Here is a 16272-nt window from a genome sequence, read left to right as displayed (position 1 = left end):
GTTCTGGATCTACATGTTGTTGATTTTCATGTTTTGATGATTTCTGTTAGCTCTTCCTGACCTATAACAGTGAAGGATTGAAGTTGCTCGAAGGGAATAATTTCTGGGGTGCTGTGGTAGATGGATGCGTAATTCCAATTTTGTTTCTGATGATTTCGATTTTATCAGTAAAGAAATTCATCAAGTCATTATTACTATGCTGCGATGGAATATCTGGTTCAATAGAAGTTTTATTCCTAACCAGTTTAGCCACAGTACTGAATAAACACCTAGGATTGTTGTTATTATTTTCTATGGGTTTGCTCAAATATGCAGACCTGGCAGCTTTTAGTGCCTGTCTGTAGCTACAGACATTATCATTCCATGCACCGCGAAATACCTCTAATTTTGTATTCTTCCACTTACGCTCCATTTTCCGAGCTGCTCTCTTGAGAGTATAAGTGTGATCATTGTACCATGGTGCAGGATTTCCCTCTTTATCTGTCTTTAATCGAAGGGGGGCGACACTATCTAGCGTGCTAGAGAAGACTGTATCCATATTTTCTGTGACATCATCAAGTTCTTCTGAACTTTTTGGCATACTGAGTATTTGATACAAGTCTGGAAGATTATTAGTGAAGCTATCTTTAGTAGTTGAAAGAATAGTTCTACCTGAATGATAACACTGTGTAGATTGAGTTACCTTTGGTAAGTGCAGCATACAAGGGACGAGGTAATGATCTGAGATATCATTGCTCTGCAGCAGAATTTCTATATTATTAGCATCATTTCCATATGACAAAATTAGATATAGAGTATGATTTTGGCTATGGGTTGGACCTATCACTTATTGTCTAACCCCAACAGAGTGGAGAATATCGAGAAATGCTAATCCCAGTCTATCATTTTCGTTATCTATGTGGATGTTGAAGTCACAGATGATTAAAGCGCTATCCACAGCAACCACTAGATCTGACAGAAAATCAGCAAAAAGGAACTGGCCCTAGTGGTCTATATACTGTTGCAAGAATAAAAGACGACAAAGACTTTTTTATTTATATCTGACAATGTCACATTAAGCATTATCAGTTCAAAATTATTAAACTTATATCCAGACCTTTGAGTAACACTGAAAATATCACTGTAAATTGTTGCAACACTTCCTCCTCGACTTTTCAGATGAGGCTCATGTTTATAACAATAACCTGATGGAGTAGATTCATTTAAACTAATATCTATTTTAATCCAGGTTTCAGTAAAACAGAGCAAATCCAAACTCTGATCTGTAATAATTTAATTTACAATTAGTGATTTGAATGAAATCGATCTAATGTTTAGTAGCCCTACCTTTATTTGATATTTATCTTAATTTTTTTGTTATTTTCAAGTGTGACATCAATAAAAAAAAATTCTAAATGACTTAATGAAAGTTTTGTGTTTGGTAGTTCAGGGAACAGACACAGTCTCAATATTTACATTTATATTTATTCATTTGGCAGATGCTTTTATCCAAAGCGACTTACAAAAGAGGAAAACAAAAGCGAATCATCTTAAGGAGACAGTGGTATGAAAAGTTTCACTAGCATCAGAATAGTATTCAAAACAGATTAAAGTGCAACAATGATTGGTAAGTGCTCGTGGAAAAGATGTGTTTTTAGTCATTTTTTGAAGACAGAGAGTGAGTCAGCTTCATGGATGGAGCTGGGAAGGTCATTCCACCATTGTGGTATGATGAAGCTGAAAGTCTGGGAAAGTGGTTTGGTGCCTCTTTGTGTTGGTACAACAAGGTGCCGTTCCTTAGCCGACCGCAGGCTTCTAGTGGGCGTGTAGCTCTGCATAAATGATTTTAGGTATGCTGGAGCAGACCCAGTGACTGTTCTGTGTGCCAGCATCAGAGCCTTGAATTTGATACGTGCATCAACTGGCAGCCAGTGGAGAGAGACAAGGAGTGGTGTAACATGCGTTCTCCTTGGTTCATTAAAGACCAGACGTGCTGCTGCATTCTGGATCATTTGCAGGGATCTAATTGCACATGCAGGGATGCCTGCAATGAGAGTGTTACAGTAGTCCAGTCTAGTTATGACAAGTGACTGGACAAGCAGTTGTGTGGCATGTTCAGAAAAGAAGGGTCTTATCTTCCTGATATTGTAGAGTGTACACCTACATGATCAGGTGATTCTCTATATGATATACAGGTGATTCATTCTCTATGTGTTGTAATTTATGTGACCTGTGTGATGTCTCAAGGCAGCTATCAGATGTTCGCATTAGCCAGTTTGTCTGCTTCCTGACCTGGGCCCCAGTTAGTCAAATTCTATCACTATTAAGACTATGAGCCAGATTACTAGAGAGTCACCAATAACAAGGGCGCTTTCAACATGATTCTCAGTGGGTGCATCACTGAGTGGGGAGAATCGACTGGAAATCCTAACAGGAACGGGAGAGTGATGTCACTTTGCCCTACGAGTATGCTGCCAAGACGTCACCCAAATGCCCTGCTGCGGGGGCTCTACAGCCGGAACCAAGTGTGTATGTTGCTCGCTGAACTACCCGCATCCGAAACAGTATCTACCGGCCTCTCTTTCTCACTGACCTCCACTAGCATTCAGATGCCTGTCTCTAACTCATTAACTTTCTCCGTCAGCCCGAATAATTCCTTCTATTTATCACATGTGAATCCCTCCCTGCTGATGGAAGAAGCTATAGTAAACATGTGGCATGCAATGCACGAAGAAATAATATGAGTGGATGCCATGACTTACCACAAATGTTTGTTGTTGTGGTGGTGGTGGTTTTTTATCAGCGGGGGTTTGAGGTCGATGTGAATCCCTCACGTAATTGTTGTTGTTGAGGTGGTTCTTGACCACCAGTGGTTTGAGATTGATGCAATGGTCCATGTAAAAAATGCATGCGGTAAAGCACGCAGTTTAATCATGATAAAAGTGGAAATGCAGGTGTGCAGAGAGATTATAGATTAAATGCTGAAAATAGAAAGATATGCTAAGCAGGCTAGCAGGCTACAAACACAAGCACTAGCAGCAACAGGACTTTCTTCACATTACATATTTATTCTGTCTTTTCTATTTCTTACATTTTTTCAACAGTCCTTTTGAACTTCCTCACGCTGTTATCCTGTCTCTAAGAGATAAAGTATTTTAAGTTTTGGTGCCAAACTGAAAGTACATCAGTGTGACAAGTGTCCATACCTTGTGGCTGCCATAGACTGATCTTAGTATGTTGTTGTTCACAGGAACATCAACATACTATTTGGGGCTTTTGTTTTTTTCTCTTAGAACAGAATGATCTCTCCCTGCTCTTTGAATATTTCTACAGTATTGTTTTCATTACATTATTCATTTTTAAGTAAACAGAATTTGTTTAGGCAGAATAAAGCAAACAGCAGCTAAACATAAAGAGATCAGTTTATGGTATGGTGGTTTCACACCACTGAGTTCCCACATTACTCTAAAACCAGCTAATAATAGAGTTTCCGAAAAATGTGGGAAAAAGGGGGAAAAAAATTGCAGGGAAGAATGGTTTGTACATTGCATTAAATCTAAATCTAATCCTGATGTCTTATCTCAGCATCATGGAGCATGTTTCCACTCATATCCTTCACTAGTGCACAAACTAGCTAACACTGCTTTCCCAAATGTGTCATTAGAAACCATAGTGTTAGTCACAGCCTCTTATCATACTAATGGAAATAGAAGTCTGTGGTCTTCCAGAAAATTATGATGTTCAAGAGTGAGGATTTTTTTGGGTAAATGAATAATCAGTGTTAAATCTTGTGTTAAAACTTCCACCGAACTCAAAATTGTAATAGATGAGCAAACAAAATGATCATACATTTTCTGATCCAGTGCACACTTTTGAAATTTGATGTCATAATTATCCTTGGCCATTTGTGTTGGACAACCTAATAGAGATACCAAAGTAAAAATGTGTGTGGGTGTGTTTGTGTTCATATTTACATATGTATATTTAGGTCAGGCTTTTTCTCACAGTCCATAGAGTTGATCTTAAGTGTAGCAGCAAATGATCTTTAACCTCAAGTGTTGCAGAGCTACTCTAGAACTTCTCATTTGAGTTTAGAAAGGCAAACTTGAATGTCAAAGCAGCCCCCGACCCCTCCTAAATCAGGTTTTAACCCTGATGTCTTCTCAGTGAATTCAGTCTCTGGACATCAGCTGAAGAGCTCACAAGCCTCATCAATCTAGTATCAACAATGAGAATCGGAACTGTCTGTCAGCCGTGTGACTCCTCTTCCGCTCTTCTTTATATGTTCCTCAGTATAGAACAATGACTGGAGAAGAGGGGTCACTTTGGGTGATGGCCCAAAAGAGCAGTCCTGTGTGAAAGTCTCGTACTCACACTCTTAGTGAGCAAAATCACAAGTACAGACATAAATAGTCAGTAGCCTATACTTTTATGAGAACATTTCCAGATATTGTGTTGAACGATTTAGAGCATTGAAAAATAACATTGGGCACTTTCCACAAAGTAAAAGTTGTTGTAGTTTTTGCTTTTCTCGACAAATGGTCAGTGAAAGGAGGTGCTTAATCTTCCAAAAATTTTGATTACCAACAGCAGGAGTTCATTTTCTACTAATTTAATATGTTTGTAGTTTTTTCAACCCTGTTACCAAAATTTAGAATGCTTAAACACAGTTGAAACCTTAAACCTTGATGTGCAATTCTGTAATTTTCTAGCAACAAACATTAACCTCCTGAGACCCCCACTGACTGCTGTGTACATTTTCCATTTCCCTTTTTGATTTGTAACTATTAGCACCTAATAAACAAGCAAAAAAAATAAAAAATAAAAAAAAAAAATTTCTTCAAGAGCAAATAGTTTTCCTAAAAAATGATGTCCACATATGTGGTTAGCGGGACTAAGTTGTGAAATTTTATGTAAAATCTTCAAGCTATAGAAAGTCAGATTTTTTTCATCAAATTGTTTATGTGTCCAGGAGTGTAGGTGATTCATGTTTTTGAGACGTTACAGACATTACAGCTGATTTTCTGTAAAGCTGAATAAATAATTCTTATTCAAATTAATGGCCAGCATCATCCAATCACTGCCAACCATGTTAAAATAAAATGTTGCATTACAAAATTCTAAATGTAATCTATGTAATGATTATTATTGTCCCATGTCTTCCAAACATGTTGAGTGGTCCAAACATCATCCTGAAACTGAACTTTTGACCGGATGATAGAAGTGAATGCACTTGGCTGCATAGGAAAGCTATAGGATGATCCCTTGCTCCTTAATTAGTAAATGACTTAACCTCCAGTGTGCTGTCTGTCTACACTGGTCTCAGAACAGTTCGAAATGCACCTTATTTTCATCCTAACTCCATATACACCCTCTGAAAGCAACGTCTTCCAGCTTTTGGATACGTCCATTGATTCTCAATGTGATAATACACAGTGAATGTAGGCATTTTTTATATTTTTTTTTTCTCCCAATTTGGATTGCCCAATTCCCAGTGTGCTTTTAAGTCCTCATGGTCGCGTAGTGATTCGCTTCAGTCCGGGTGGTGGAGGACGAATCCCAGTTGCCTCTGCGTCTGAGATCATCAACCCACGCATCTTATCACATGAATTGTTGAACGCGTTGCCACAGAGAAATAGTGCGTGTGGAGGCTTCACGCCATCCACCGTGACAACCACGCTCAACTCACCACGCGCCCCACCAAGAAGGAACCACATTATAGCGATCATGAGGAGGTTACCCCATGTGACTCTACCCTCCCTAGCAACCGGGCCAATTTGGTTGCTTAGGAGACCTGGCTGGAGTCACTCAGCACGCCCTGGGATTCAAACTAGCGAACTCCAGGGGTGGTAGCCAGCTTCTTTTACTACTGAGCTACCCAGGCCCCCCCTGCAGATGTAGGATTTTTATGGAAAGGTAGTCCTATTTGACAGCTCTGTTTAACAGCATGTCATTTCACAATAAATCGATGCAATATTTAAAATGGCATATCGGATTAAACTGGAGACTTTACTCTTTTGACTCAAACAGGTTTTAATGAGAAAACTTAAGCTGGTTTCTTACCAGATGTAGTTTTGTTGCCATTTCTCAGAAAGACAAACTGGGCTGAGAATGGCACCATGTTTTGTCACATGACTTGGTGTGCTGAAAGTTTAACCCTTTAATGACAGCCTAGATTCTCCTGAACTGAGATCAGTTGGTTTAAAAAAATTAAAAAAAATAATGAAGCATAGCCTATAGTGAAGCTAAAATGTAATGTCCACGCATGTGGATGCGGGGTCTCACAAGGTTAAATAAACATCAAAACAGAATAGACAAAATGTATGAAATAAAAAAATTATAAACAATGTACCAGGGTTGCAAGTAACATGGATGCTAGTTTAGTCTAGCTAGTTTTGGGACCAAATGTTGGTTTTTAATTATTGATAAACTTAAATTTATAAATCAAGGAAACAAATATTTGTGTGATCTTTGTTTCTTTCAATAAATTTGGTATCAGGTGTGATTGGTTGAACTTAAAAAAATGCAGTCACCAAAACAATATAAAAAAAAAAAAAAAATAATAAAAAAAAAAGAATGATATTATTTACTCATCTTTCTACTAAATGGCCCAAAAATTATGTTAATCTTTTCCATGTTAATGATTTTTTTTTTTTTTTTTACGTCGTGGGACACTAAAGTGTACCATATTCATCAAAAGTGCCACCTTTCCCTTATTCAGCAAACAAGAAGTCAGAATTCAAATTATGCTGTTGTAACTAATGTTTTGACCCTCTATTTCCTGTAAAATGAAGGTATCATTTTTGACACTAACTTTGACACTTATGATGATTGATATGATGTGGCCATAATTAAAATAATATAAAATATAAGTACAATAATACAAATCTTTCACCTTTTATGGTAGGCTCTAAGCAGTTACATGTCTTCAAACTGCTTCAGTATAGAATTAAAAAAAAATATATATTTCTGATCAAACATCTGATGATCTCGTCAGCTACGATAAAGAACAGATTTTAAGATGTGATCAGCGCTGCTGTTGATGTGGAGTCAGGATTCAGATCTTGTGAGTCCCAGACTGATAGCATAAAGGAGGTTTGCTCTGGCAGGCCAGGGCAGAGGTTTGAAGTTTAGAGGAATGAAAAGGATGGACAGAAAGGCCAAGCTGTCAAGATGAAAGGCAATAAGGCAACAACGTGTTCCTTTTCAAAAAACAATCAAAACTTGATGTGGAAAATGGTTTAGAGAAGAATGATCAAATTGTCTGGCTCACTGGGGAACGATTATGCTGAAAGAAGGGAGGATGCTCCCTTCCCTGCTGATAACATTTCAATTATTGGCTTTTTAAGTTGGGAGTTTGGGATGAAAAGTCAGAGATGGGCTGAACTATTTATCTTCGAAATTTAAAAGCTGAGATATTCTTCTAAATATCTTCGTTCATGTTCAGCAGAAGAAAAAAAGTCATACACATCTGGGATGGCATGAGGGTGAGTAGATAGGAGAATTTCCCATTTTTAAGTGTTTTTTTTTTTTATGTCAAAAGTAGGCTACCAGTCAATAATAAAATATACATATATTTTAATATTAAGTTATACATATGTAAATACTTATAGGCCTACTGTTCTCTTTCCTTCAGTATCAGTAATACCATATAGTGTTAAAAGCACGCAACTTCTGATCTTTGTGTATTTTAGACTGAGACAAAAGTTAATGGCCCGACTTTTAGTTTTAGTCCCAGTAATATTTAAAGATTTACATTCATTTATAAATGACACCAACACAGATGTAACAATTCAACTTTTCTTATAAAGTGCATTATATTCCATAGCCTCATATCCACAGAGGTCTGGACTAACCTCTGAATATCCACTGACACTAGAACTGTCCCTATTTGAAAGTGAAGATATTCAATACGATTAATATAATCATTTGTTGACAGTTGTAGAAATCAAGTTTATGTCATAAACTTCGGAGAGGAGTTAATGTCGTGTGCGAGGAACCCGCCAGCGTGCCATTGGTCAGCTCAGTCATGCTCCACCAATCATCTTGACGGATCCACTAAGAACGCGTGGAACGGAGCACGCCATTGGTTTGTCATTGGTTGCTATGCGCCGCGCTCTGGAAACCAATGGCGTGCTCCGTTCCACGCGTTCTTCATGGATCCGTCAAGATGATTGGTGGCGGGTTCGAAGAAGCCCCGCACGAGTCACACGCGTGCACATATAATCAGCTGTTGAGAGGGCTTGAGCTGCACAACTTTCTGACTGCGTGGGAATTCTTCACAGAGTAAGTTTTACGCGGAGTTCATCAGTAAAAATCGCTGTTTACGGGTAACCGGAGAGTATTAGATTATGACTTCAAAGATGTCTGGAGGTACTCCACATAAGATCACATCCCAGCTGTCAGCCTCCAGCTCAGGTCATGAGCAAAGATGCGCACTTACCACGCAGATGAATGCGACATCCGACCAACCCAGCACAGCTTTAGAGCACAGGAAGGTAAATATCAATGTAGAAATGCATGAAATAGCTTATTAAATGTGATCTTTGTTGGAAAATCAATAAACATTTTCGTCTTTTTCGAAGTCCTCAAAACCAATAATGGAAAAAAGGAGACGCGCACGGATAAACAACAGCCTTTGTCAGTTGAAGACACTTATTTTGGACGCACTGAGTAAAGATGTGAGTCGAAATAAACCGTCAATGTCGAATGCAAGTACACATTATTTATCAAGTTGTGTGTTATAATTGTTGTTCTTCATTTCCATTCTGTTCAGACTGCTCGGCACTCCAAACTGGAAAAGGCCGATATTCTTGAAATGACAGTGAAGCACTTAAAAAATTTAAAACGAGCACAAATTAATGGTAAGTTGTTTTTTTTCCTCTCTCTTTCTTTTGAACATTTGGTTAACTTTTAATTCATAATCATTCATTAATAATTATACAGGCTTACGCATTCAGTAATGATCTCTCAAGCATTAGTACAATAATGTTTGTTAATTACTTGGGTAAAACTATAACCAATATTCGAGCTTTGGCTTATTTCGTCTTTATTCATTTGATGCCTCTAAAATGTCCATTTTATTATAACCCTAAAGCAACTTTTGGCACCAGTCTACCCATGCTTGGCAAGTACAGAGCTGGATTTAACGAATGCATCCACGAAGTGACCCGCTTTATGTCCACTCATGAGAGTGTTGACACCGAAGTGAAGAACCGGCTCCTCTCTCATCTGGTCGGCTACGTTTCACACTTGGACATCATGTCTTGTCCACCCCAGCATCACCTGCGCTCATGCGCGTCAAAACCGGGATTCGAACCCCCTCCGGTGTCGCACACGAATGGTCCACTTTTTATTTGGCCTCCAGAGACTTTAAAGTTGCACTGCGGACTCCAGTTTGTGCCATCGAGTGATGGGACTTTTTCTCTTTTGATACCCGGTTCATCCAGTATTGGATTGACTGGGCCGCATAACGGTGCACCTCAGGCTGGCGTGTCCTCGGACATGCAAATGAACTCTCCAGACTTGATTTGGAGACCTTGGTAGAGCGTCACGGAGTCAGCAATGTAATAATAACAAGAAATAAAATAAAACGGCAATTTTTCTTTGTTTCATCCATGAAGTGACCTAGGCTAGGACTTCTAGCCTAGTGATGGTACCTGAGTTCAGCACATAGGCAAATTTTTATAATTTAGAATAGGCTTTAGGCGACACCAGACTGCCCACTCGTCTGCTTAGAAATAATAAACCGACCAATTATTTTCACTTGGAAGTGTGTTTTAATATTGAATATACTGTGTATATTAGAGCGAGATGTTTGAATTTTATTTTTGTAATTTGAAATGTATTTTAAATACTTTTTAAATGTGCTTATCTGTCAGATATGTTGAATGTACCTTAACATAATGGTTTTTGGTTTTGGAAAATAAAATAAAACATATTATTGAACAAAATGCCTCCACAGTTTGGTGTGTCAATTTTATTTTTTTAAAAAATTAAAATAGATCTTATAAGTAAAATAAGAGGGACATATTGAAATATGAAATACATTATTTTATGAAAATATGCAACACTAGGCTAGCCTACTATTCAAATTTCAAATACTTTTCCATTCAAGAAGTAAACGTATAAATGGTCATCTCACTTGCACACTTTTTAAATAAAAGATAATAATCTTTGTAATCAGTGATTTTTAGGGGGTTTTTATTTTTATTTTGTCTTTTACTATATAGAGGTTGCCAAAGACATGGCAAAAAAAGAAGCTGACATCATGTCTGTGTGGGACAAAATTAGTATAGAGAAAACAAGTATATTCTCAAATTTAAAGGCAAAAACATTGCATTTGCAAGTTTATTGTCCATATGGGGTCACTTGCCCAGAAGACACCCAGTATGTTCCTCAAGGAGCTGACTTCAAGGAGAAGTTTTTTTCTTCTTCTTCAAGCTTCTCTACTGTTACATATCCTCAAATCAGGGGCGGATCTACCAGGGTGGCATAGGGTGGCAAATGCCACCCTAAGAAAAAGCATCGCCACCCCATCTGCCACCCCAACATAAGTATCCGAATGTATTACATTTAAATGTTAGTATTTTATAGTGGATGTTGTCATTGTGTAGGGGTTTATTCATGTCAAACTGCCTAAACTCTCACCAAATGCACAGATGGCTACAGACCCATTGATTGATTACAGCAGCAACCAATCCCGTGATTGTTTACAGCAGCGGCCAATCGCCTACCTACTATTGCAGCGCGTGTACAGCGTTTGGGCTCTCGTGGGTTGATGAGCTTATTTCCTCAACAACAATGACCACATGGACAAATACATGGGAAAAAAAGAGGTAACAGATGAATTTCTCAGTTGTTTCCAAGTATTCACTGAATGATTATTAGACACATCACTGTCAGTTATGGGCTGAGACAGATGAGACGTGTCCTCACCACTTTTTGAAATAGCTTTCGTCAGGTATGTGTATAATCCACATGAAACATCTCCAGTTCTTGAGTAGGAGTTTCTATTTCATCTGTGTGTGTTTTGACTGGCGATCCGGTGCTGGAATGTGTTATTTTGAATGTTAGTGTTTCGTTGCGGCTGTTGTCAGTGTCTGCAGTTTTTCCACAGCTTGCGCTCTTTTCCGTGTCCTCCATTGTGATGACCTTCTTGGCCGTATTGTTTGTGTGTATGTAGAGAGTGTGTGTGTTTGTGTGTGTTTTCTTTTTCTCTTTCTCTCCCTCTCTTAATCGCTCTCAAGTGTGCGGTAACCAGGTGAGCTGATTCCTCCCTATATAAACTGAGTGTTTCATGGCTGGGTTGTGCTATGGGAGAGGGTTGTTCATGAGCTGTGTCATCTCGTTCACGGGCACTCAGGCACATACTGATATTTTTCCGTGTTCCTGCTGCTGGTGTGGGAGTTTGTGGTTGTAGCTGTCTGAATTTCGGAGTTTGTGGTTTTTCATATACAGAACTGTCAATAAATGTGACTGTGTTTCCGCTACTCTTATCTCCCCACATGTTGTTGCATTTTTAAAGTATAACACCCATCCACTGATGTACAGATGCAATCTTGTTTCATTTAAATAAAAAGTTATATTTGGGCGAATTAGAATTCAAAACCTCTAAAAACTAAAGGCAAAAAGTTACCACTAGATCAATAATTTAGTAATCAAATAGTTTTTAATCAAAGTGCTGATCTATGTATTAATCTACTGATTAACAAAATCCCAAGACTGATAGTGGCAGATGTACAGATGAAATCACCATATTATGTGAAATATTTATTTGGGTGCATAATTAATATTCATGAGTTTAGCAGCACTGCCCCCCACAGTACAATTTTCTGTACAGTTTATTTTTATTTAGACCTAACTTTGTGTTAATCGTCACTTTCAAATGGCTTATTCCTGCAGTAACAAAGGTGATAAGCCTACAGGCCTTTATTTGCAAAATAGCATGGGATATGCATGCATTTTCCATCCATGGGTACACTTAACAAAATAAAAAAAATTGGCCTGCATAAGGTGGTGACGTTTAGTCCAGATTGCCGGTTCTATATGTGAAACTTAGGAACATTTAGAATTTGTTGATGTGTTTAATAGACAATGTCTTGGTGCTCTAGATATATACAATTTGTTACTTATTTTTTGTTATGCAAATTGTTTTCTTGTCATGTTGGCAAATCAATAGCTAAATGGTTACTATATGGTTACTGTGGAAATATAGTTGTATCACAAATTAATGAACATTTGTAATTTGATAGTGACTCTTAATGAACTATGTTGCAATGAAACTTCATCCATAAGAACTATGCATGGGCACTTGCTTTGGTGTTGCCACCCCCTTGCCATCCCATAAAAACATTTCTAGATCTGCCCCTACCACAAATTAAAAACATAATTGTTTTAAAAGCATCCATAATCACAGGATCTTATTGGAGTGCCAAACAAGAGTTTCAAAAAACAGACAAACTTTCCTCTTAGATCTTAGAGTGATTACAAGCTTCATTGCTGAATGAATCTTTTCTTTGAGCATCCAGTTTCGAGGTGCCACTGAGCTACTGTTTCTAATTAACTGTGGTATAAAGACTGTCTTGTTTCTGGTTGCTTTTTCTCTCAAAGCTCTGATCTACTACTTGCTTGTAGAACATTTGAAGGATTATGATCTGAGCTCTTACCTAAACCAACTGTGTGAGATTATCACACGATGCTGTACACTACCAATCAAAAGTTTGGACACTCATGACTAAATTCATGTTTCAAAATATCGTAACTTTTGATCTGTCCCGGCTTATGTTTAAATGTTTGAAATGTGTATGTATACTGATATAAATTGTGAATTGGAGCATATAGGGAAGGAAAAGCAGCTAACAAGTGCCAAGCATACGTAGGAACTCCCTCAGTATTTTTTAAAAGGTATCCCATGATGCAGGGCCGTTTCTGAGCATATGTGGGCCCTAAGTGAATTCCTACTTTGATCCTAAGGGCCCTGCCAGTGCGAGGGGTGGTTTTGTGTTTCGCTGTCCCCTTCTGCATATCACGGGCCCACTTCATCATATCGTGGCCCACTTTGGCATACCCACAGCCCTGTTTCACAGCCGGCCATGCTTTCCCAGTTCTCCTGATGGCCAGGTAGCTGGTTACGCCACTGCCTGTATCCCCAGCTGCCTTTGATGCCCCTAAATATTTCAACATAGCACCTGAAAATAATGCAGACAAGACAAATCTGGTTGACTGAATCATCTCCGGTTCTGCTAGCTAGCTAACTAACGTAAATGAAAATAGCATCGAGTCTGTGAGCTAATCTTGACTAGCTACACTGTCTATTATGACAACAGTATTGTCAACACCTTAGTTATAGAGCTAGTAGAAATGTCTGAAAACATGTACCTTTGAAAAACAGAACACAGCTACAAAACTTTAGCTAACTAATTGTTGCAATTTAATGCATGACAACGAACAAACACAATTTAGCCAGGTAGCTGGCTTATATTCATTTCTTACCAGTGGTCTGGCTGCATTTCTTCTTCTCTTCCTTTTCTTTTTTCCACTCCCAACTTGTAGGTGCGCTTCATAATGAAAAAACAAAAAAACAAAAAAACAAAAACAAAACAACTTTGAGCATGCGTATGCTTGTCACATCTAGATACAACTATCTCTTTGCAGTTACATTCTCCTTTCCCTCTCGGGCCACAAGGGGTCACCCTATAACTGTCTAATTGAGGCTTAACAGCTTCCTGAGTCTTGCAGCTTTAAAAAAAAAAAATTTTTTAAATGACCTTGCTTTGCAGGGGTCCCTGGTGGCTCGGGGGCCCTAAGCAGTCACTTATAACACTTATAGCCAGAAACGGCCCTGCCAGTATGCACCCAATGAAGTTATTTAGGACATTTGGAAAAATCCCTTTGCATCCCATGGCAAAGAAAATAAAAATTATATGGTAACGCAATGAGTAAATGATGACAAAATTTGTATTCATTTTATTTAAAAATGTAGCCTTGGGTAAAATAATTGATTCCTCCAAAACAAGTTGAATATAAATTTGGTGGCATAGGCAAAAAGTCACTAGCATGATGTTTTGTTATGAGAGTATGTTGCCTAAAATGTGCAGAGATGTATACAGGCAAAGGGAGGCTTCTTTGAAGAAGAATTTGTTATTTTTTTAGGTCACTACATAGTCCCCATTTGTGTTATTTCATGGTTTTAATGAATGTACTATTATTCTAAAATGTAATAATAGTAATAATAAAAAATAGTAATAATAAAGAATAAGTAGGTTTTCCCAAATCTCTGTGTATTTTGTACCAAAAAAGATTAACTTGTAAAAGTGAAGCTGAAAAATTATAAACATTCATACACTAATTGAGCATTATATCCGCTAGATGAAATCTTCATTATTGTACCAGTGATCAATTGAGTTTCCTAATTCCCATTCATTCTTTCATAGTTAGACATCCTAGCAGGAGTCCAATGGTTTGCAGTACAAGAAAAAAACGTCGTCTTCTGGTCAGTGGAACTACGTGCTGAATGGACCATGTTTCCCAGCATGATGCCCCAACAGTGGGGTTGAAGGGGCAAACTTTATCAGGTAATTTACATTTCATGCATCAAAGAAACTGTAATGCACTTTAGCACCCTGCTGATAAAAATCTGCCGTCCTACTTCACCCTTTCTGAGCAGTGAAAACGGTCTTTAAGAAGATATTGATGCAATAGTTTAGACACTATAGAGGGTTACTGACAGTGACATAGTATGCCAATTATATCCAGTGGAAAACTACAGAGTCAAATATATATATATATATATAAACTGTGGTGGAAAATGATAAACAAGAATACATGCAAAACTTAATTTTGACCACAAATGATGCAATATTTAATTCTTTAAATAGGCTAGTGTCTGTTCCAATATTGATCCTGATTAATACAATTATACTGGCAATAATAAAGGTTTATTTGGTTAAAAATAAAATGACAAGAATAAAAAAAAAATCCCTTAATATTGCATCAGTTGATGAGTTGTATGTTTTCTGTTGTTGAACAGAGAAGATGCAGAAAGCCAAACAGACCCTCTCCTACCCTGCGGTGTCTTTAGATGTAACTAAACAAAGGCGTGCCCTGTCACACATATTTGTGGTCATCTCTTCTCTCTCACAGAAAGGGGCAGCCCTTGTTTGTCCAAGAGGTGCTTTAATGGTCTTAGGGAGGGTGGTGGGGGCTTATGATGACATCACATTCACTGCCCAGATAGCTCAGAAAGTGCTTTGCTGACTCACTATAAATGGCGGCCAGAATGAAAGAGGTCTATTGAGTGCACAAGCCGATCCCATCCACCCACAAGCCATCACCTAGTCTTCTCATGTCAGAGATCTCCACCCCTTTCACAATAGATGAATCACAAAGCAAATGTGGCCTGGCACAGTGTGGAGAGCAGCCGCTTCTGGGAGAGATTCAGGAAAGTGTCAGCAAGGTGCCTGAGCATGCTCATATCACCCTTCAGCACCCCTCCACTCTGGAACACTCTTCTTTCTCAAGCACTCTGCCCTCTGATTCAGTCTCTTGTTCTCAACCTCTTTATTAGTGTTATTCTTCCACCATTTGCAAAGAACAAGAGGACATGAATCATATTAGTTCTGCTGGAGAGACAAACTGCTTCCAGGACTCCCTGCTGTGGCAGGTATGCTACATTTGAATGGAAATGGCCCCTGTTGTTGCAAAACTGTGAGAAGTCCCTTAACAATTATATCTTTTCCACAAACCTGAGTGATATATAAAGTAGTAAAATTAATATACCAAGAGACAGTTAATTGTAACATGGCTCTTTGGAATACTTGACTCTGATAGGTCAATCGTGATATTCTGTGATCAAATATTTTTGTATAATGAGAACTAAAACCCTTCGGGAATCGGGATGATATTAGAGTGATCACAATGCAAAGTTTATTTTACAATAATGACTGCCTGACTGTTCATTATTCCTTAATATTAAGATAATATGGCAAGAAAGTAAAACAAGTAAGTAAAGATGTCAAAAGATATTTAGACTGTTCTAAGCACAATGTGTGACTGTTGACTGACTTTCTTAATTTGTAGAACATGCATATTTTTGGTACTTTTAAATTCTGCTGACAAAAGGTCTAGCTATACTAGAATTTGTGTAAAAAGTATTGACAGCACTAACAAATTTATTACAATTAATTAGCATCCAATGATCTTAAGATTTTTATTTCAATTTCCTCCTTTCAATAGATGTTTTCATTAGAGCCAATTATCATATTCACAAACATTCATAAAATCAACAAGTAA

The 16272-nt window shown here is 37.9% G+C and overlaps 1 protein-coding gene across 1 annotated transcript; it reads left to right on the top strand.

The window, feature by feature from the left end:
* Nucleotides 1-8256: 8256 nt before the first annotated feature.
* On the top strand, nt 8257-9854 carry LOC127441069 (transcription factor HES-1-like). The gene is made up of 4 exons (XM_051698235.1): nt 8257-8477; nt 8565-8660; nt 8756-8843; nt 9077-9854. Exons 1-4 carry the CDS (start codon nt 8331-8333, stop codon nt 9523-9525), a joined length of 780 nt encoding a protein of 259 aa, XP_051554195.1. The 5' UTR covers nt 8257-8330; the 3' UTR covers nt 9526-9854.
* Nucleotides 9855-16272: the final 6418 nt, after the last annotated feature.

This window comes from Myxocyprinus asiaticus, chromosome 5 (assembly GCF_019703515.2).
Source record: "Myxocyprinus asiaticus isolate MX2 ecotype Aquarium Trade chromosome 5, UBuf_Myxa_2, whole genome shotgun sequence".
NCBI lineage: Eukaryota > Metazoa > Chordata > Actinopteri > Cypriniformes > Catostomidae > Myxocyprinus > Myxocyprinus asiaticus.
The sequence above is the reverse complement of the archived record's forward strand: the minus strand, read 5'-3'. Positions and strand labels throughout refer to the sequence as shown.

Bases quoted from the DNA above. Each gene is read 5' to 3' on its own strand.
- LOC127441069 (XM_051698235.1), top strand. From the start codon at position 8,331: ATGACTTCAAAGATGTCTGGAGGTACTCCACATAAGATCACATCCCAG. The intron at 8,478-8,564 runs GTAAATATCAAT...TCTTTTTCGAAG, and splicing joins CAGCTTTAGAGCACAGGAAG to TCCTCAAAACCAATAATGGA. The intron at 8,661-8,755 runs GTGAGTCGAAAT...CATTCTGTTCAG, and splicing joins TGGACGCACTGAGTAAAGAT to ACTGCTCGGCACTCCAAACT.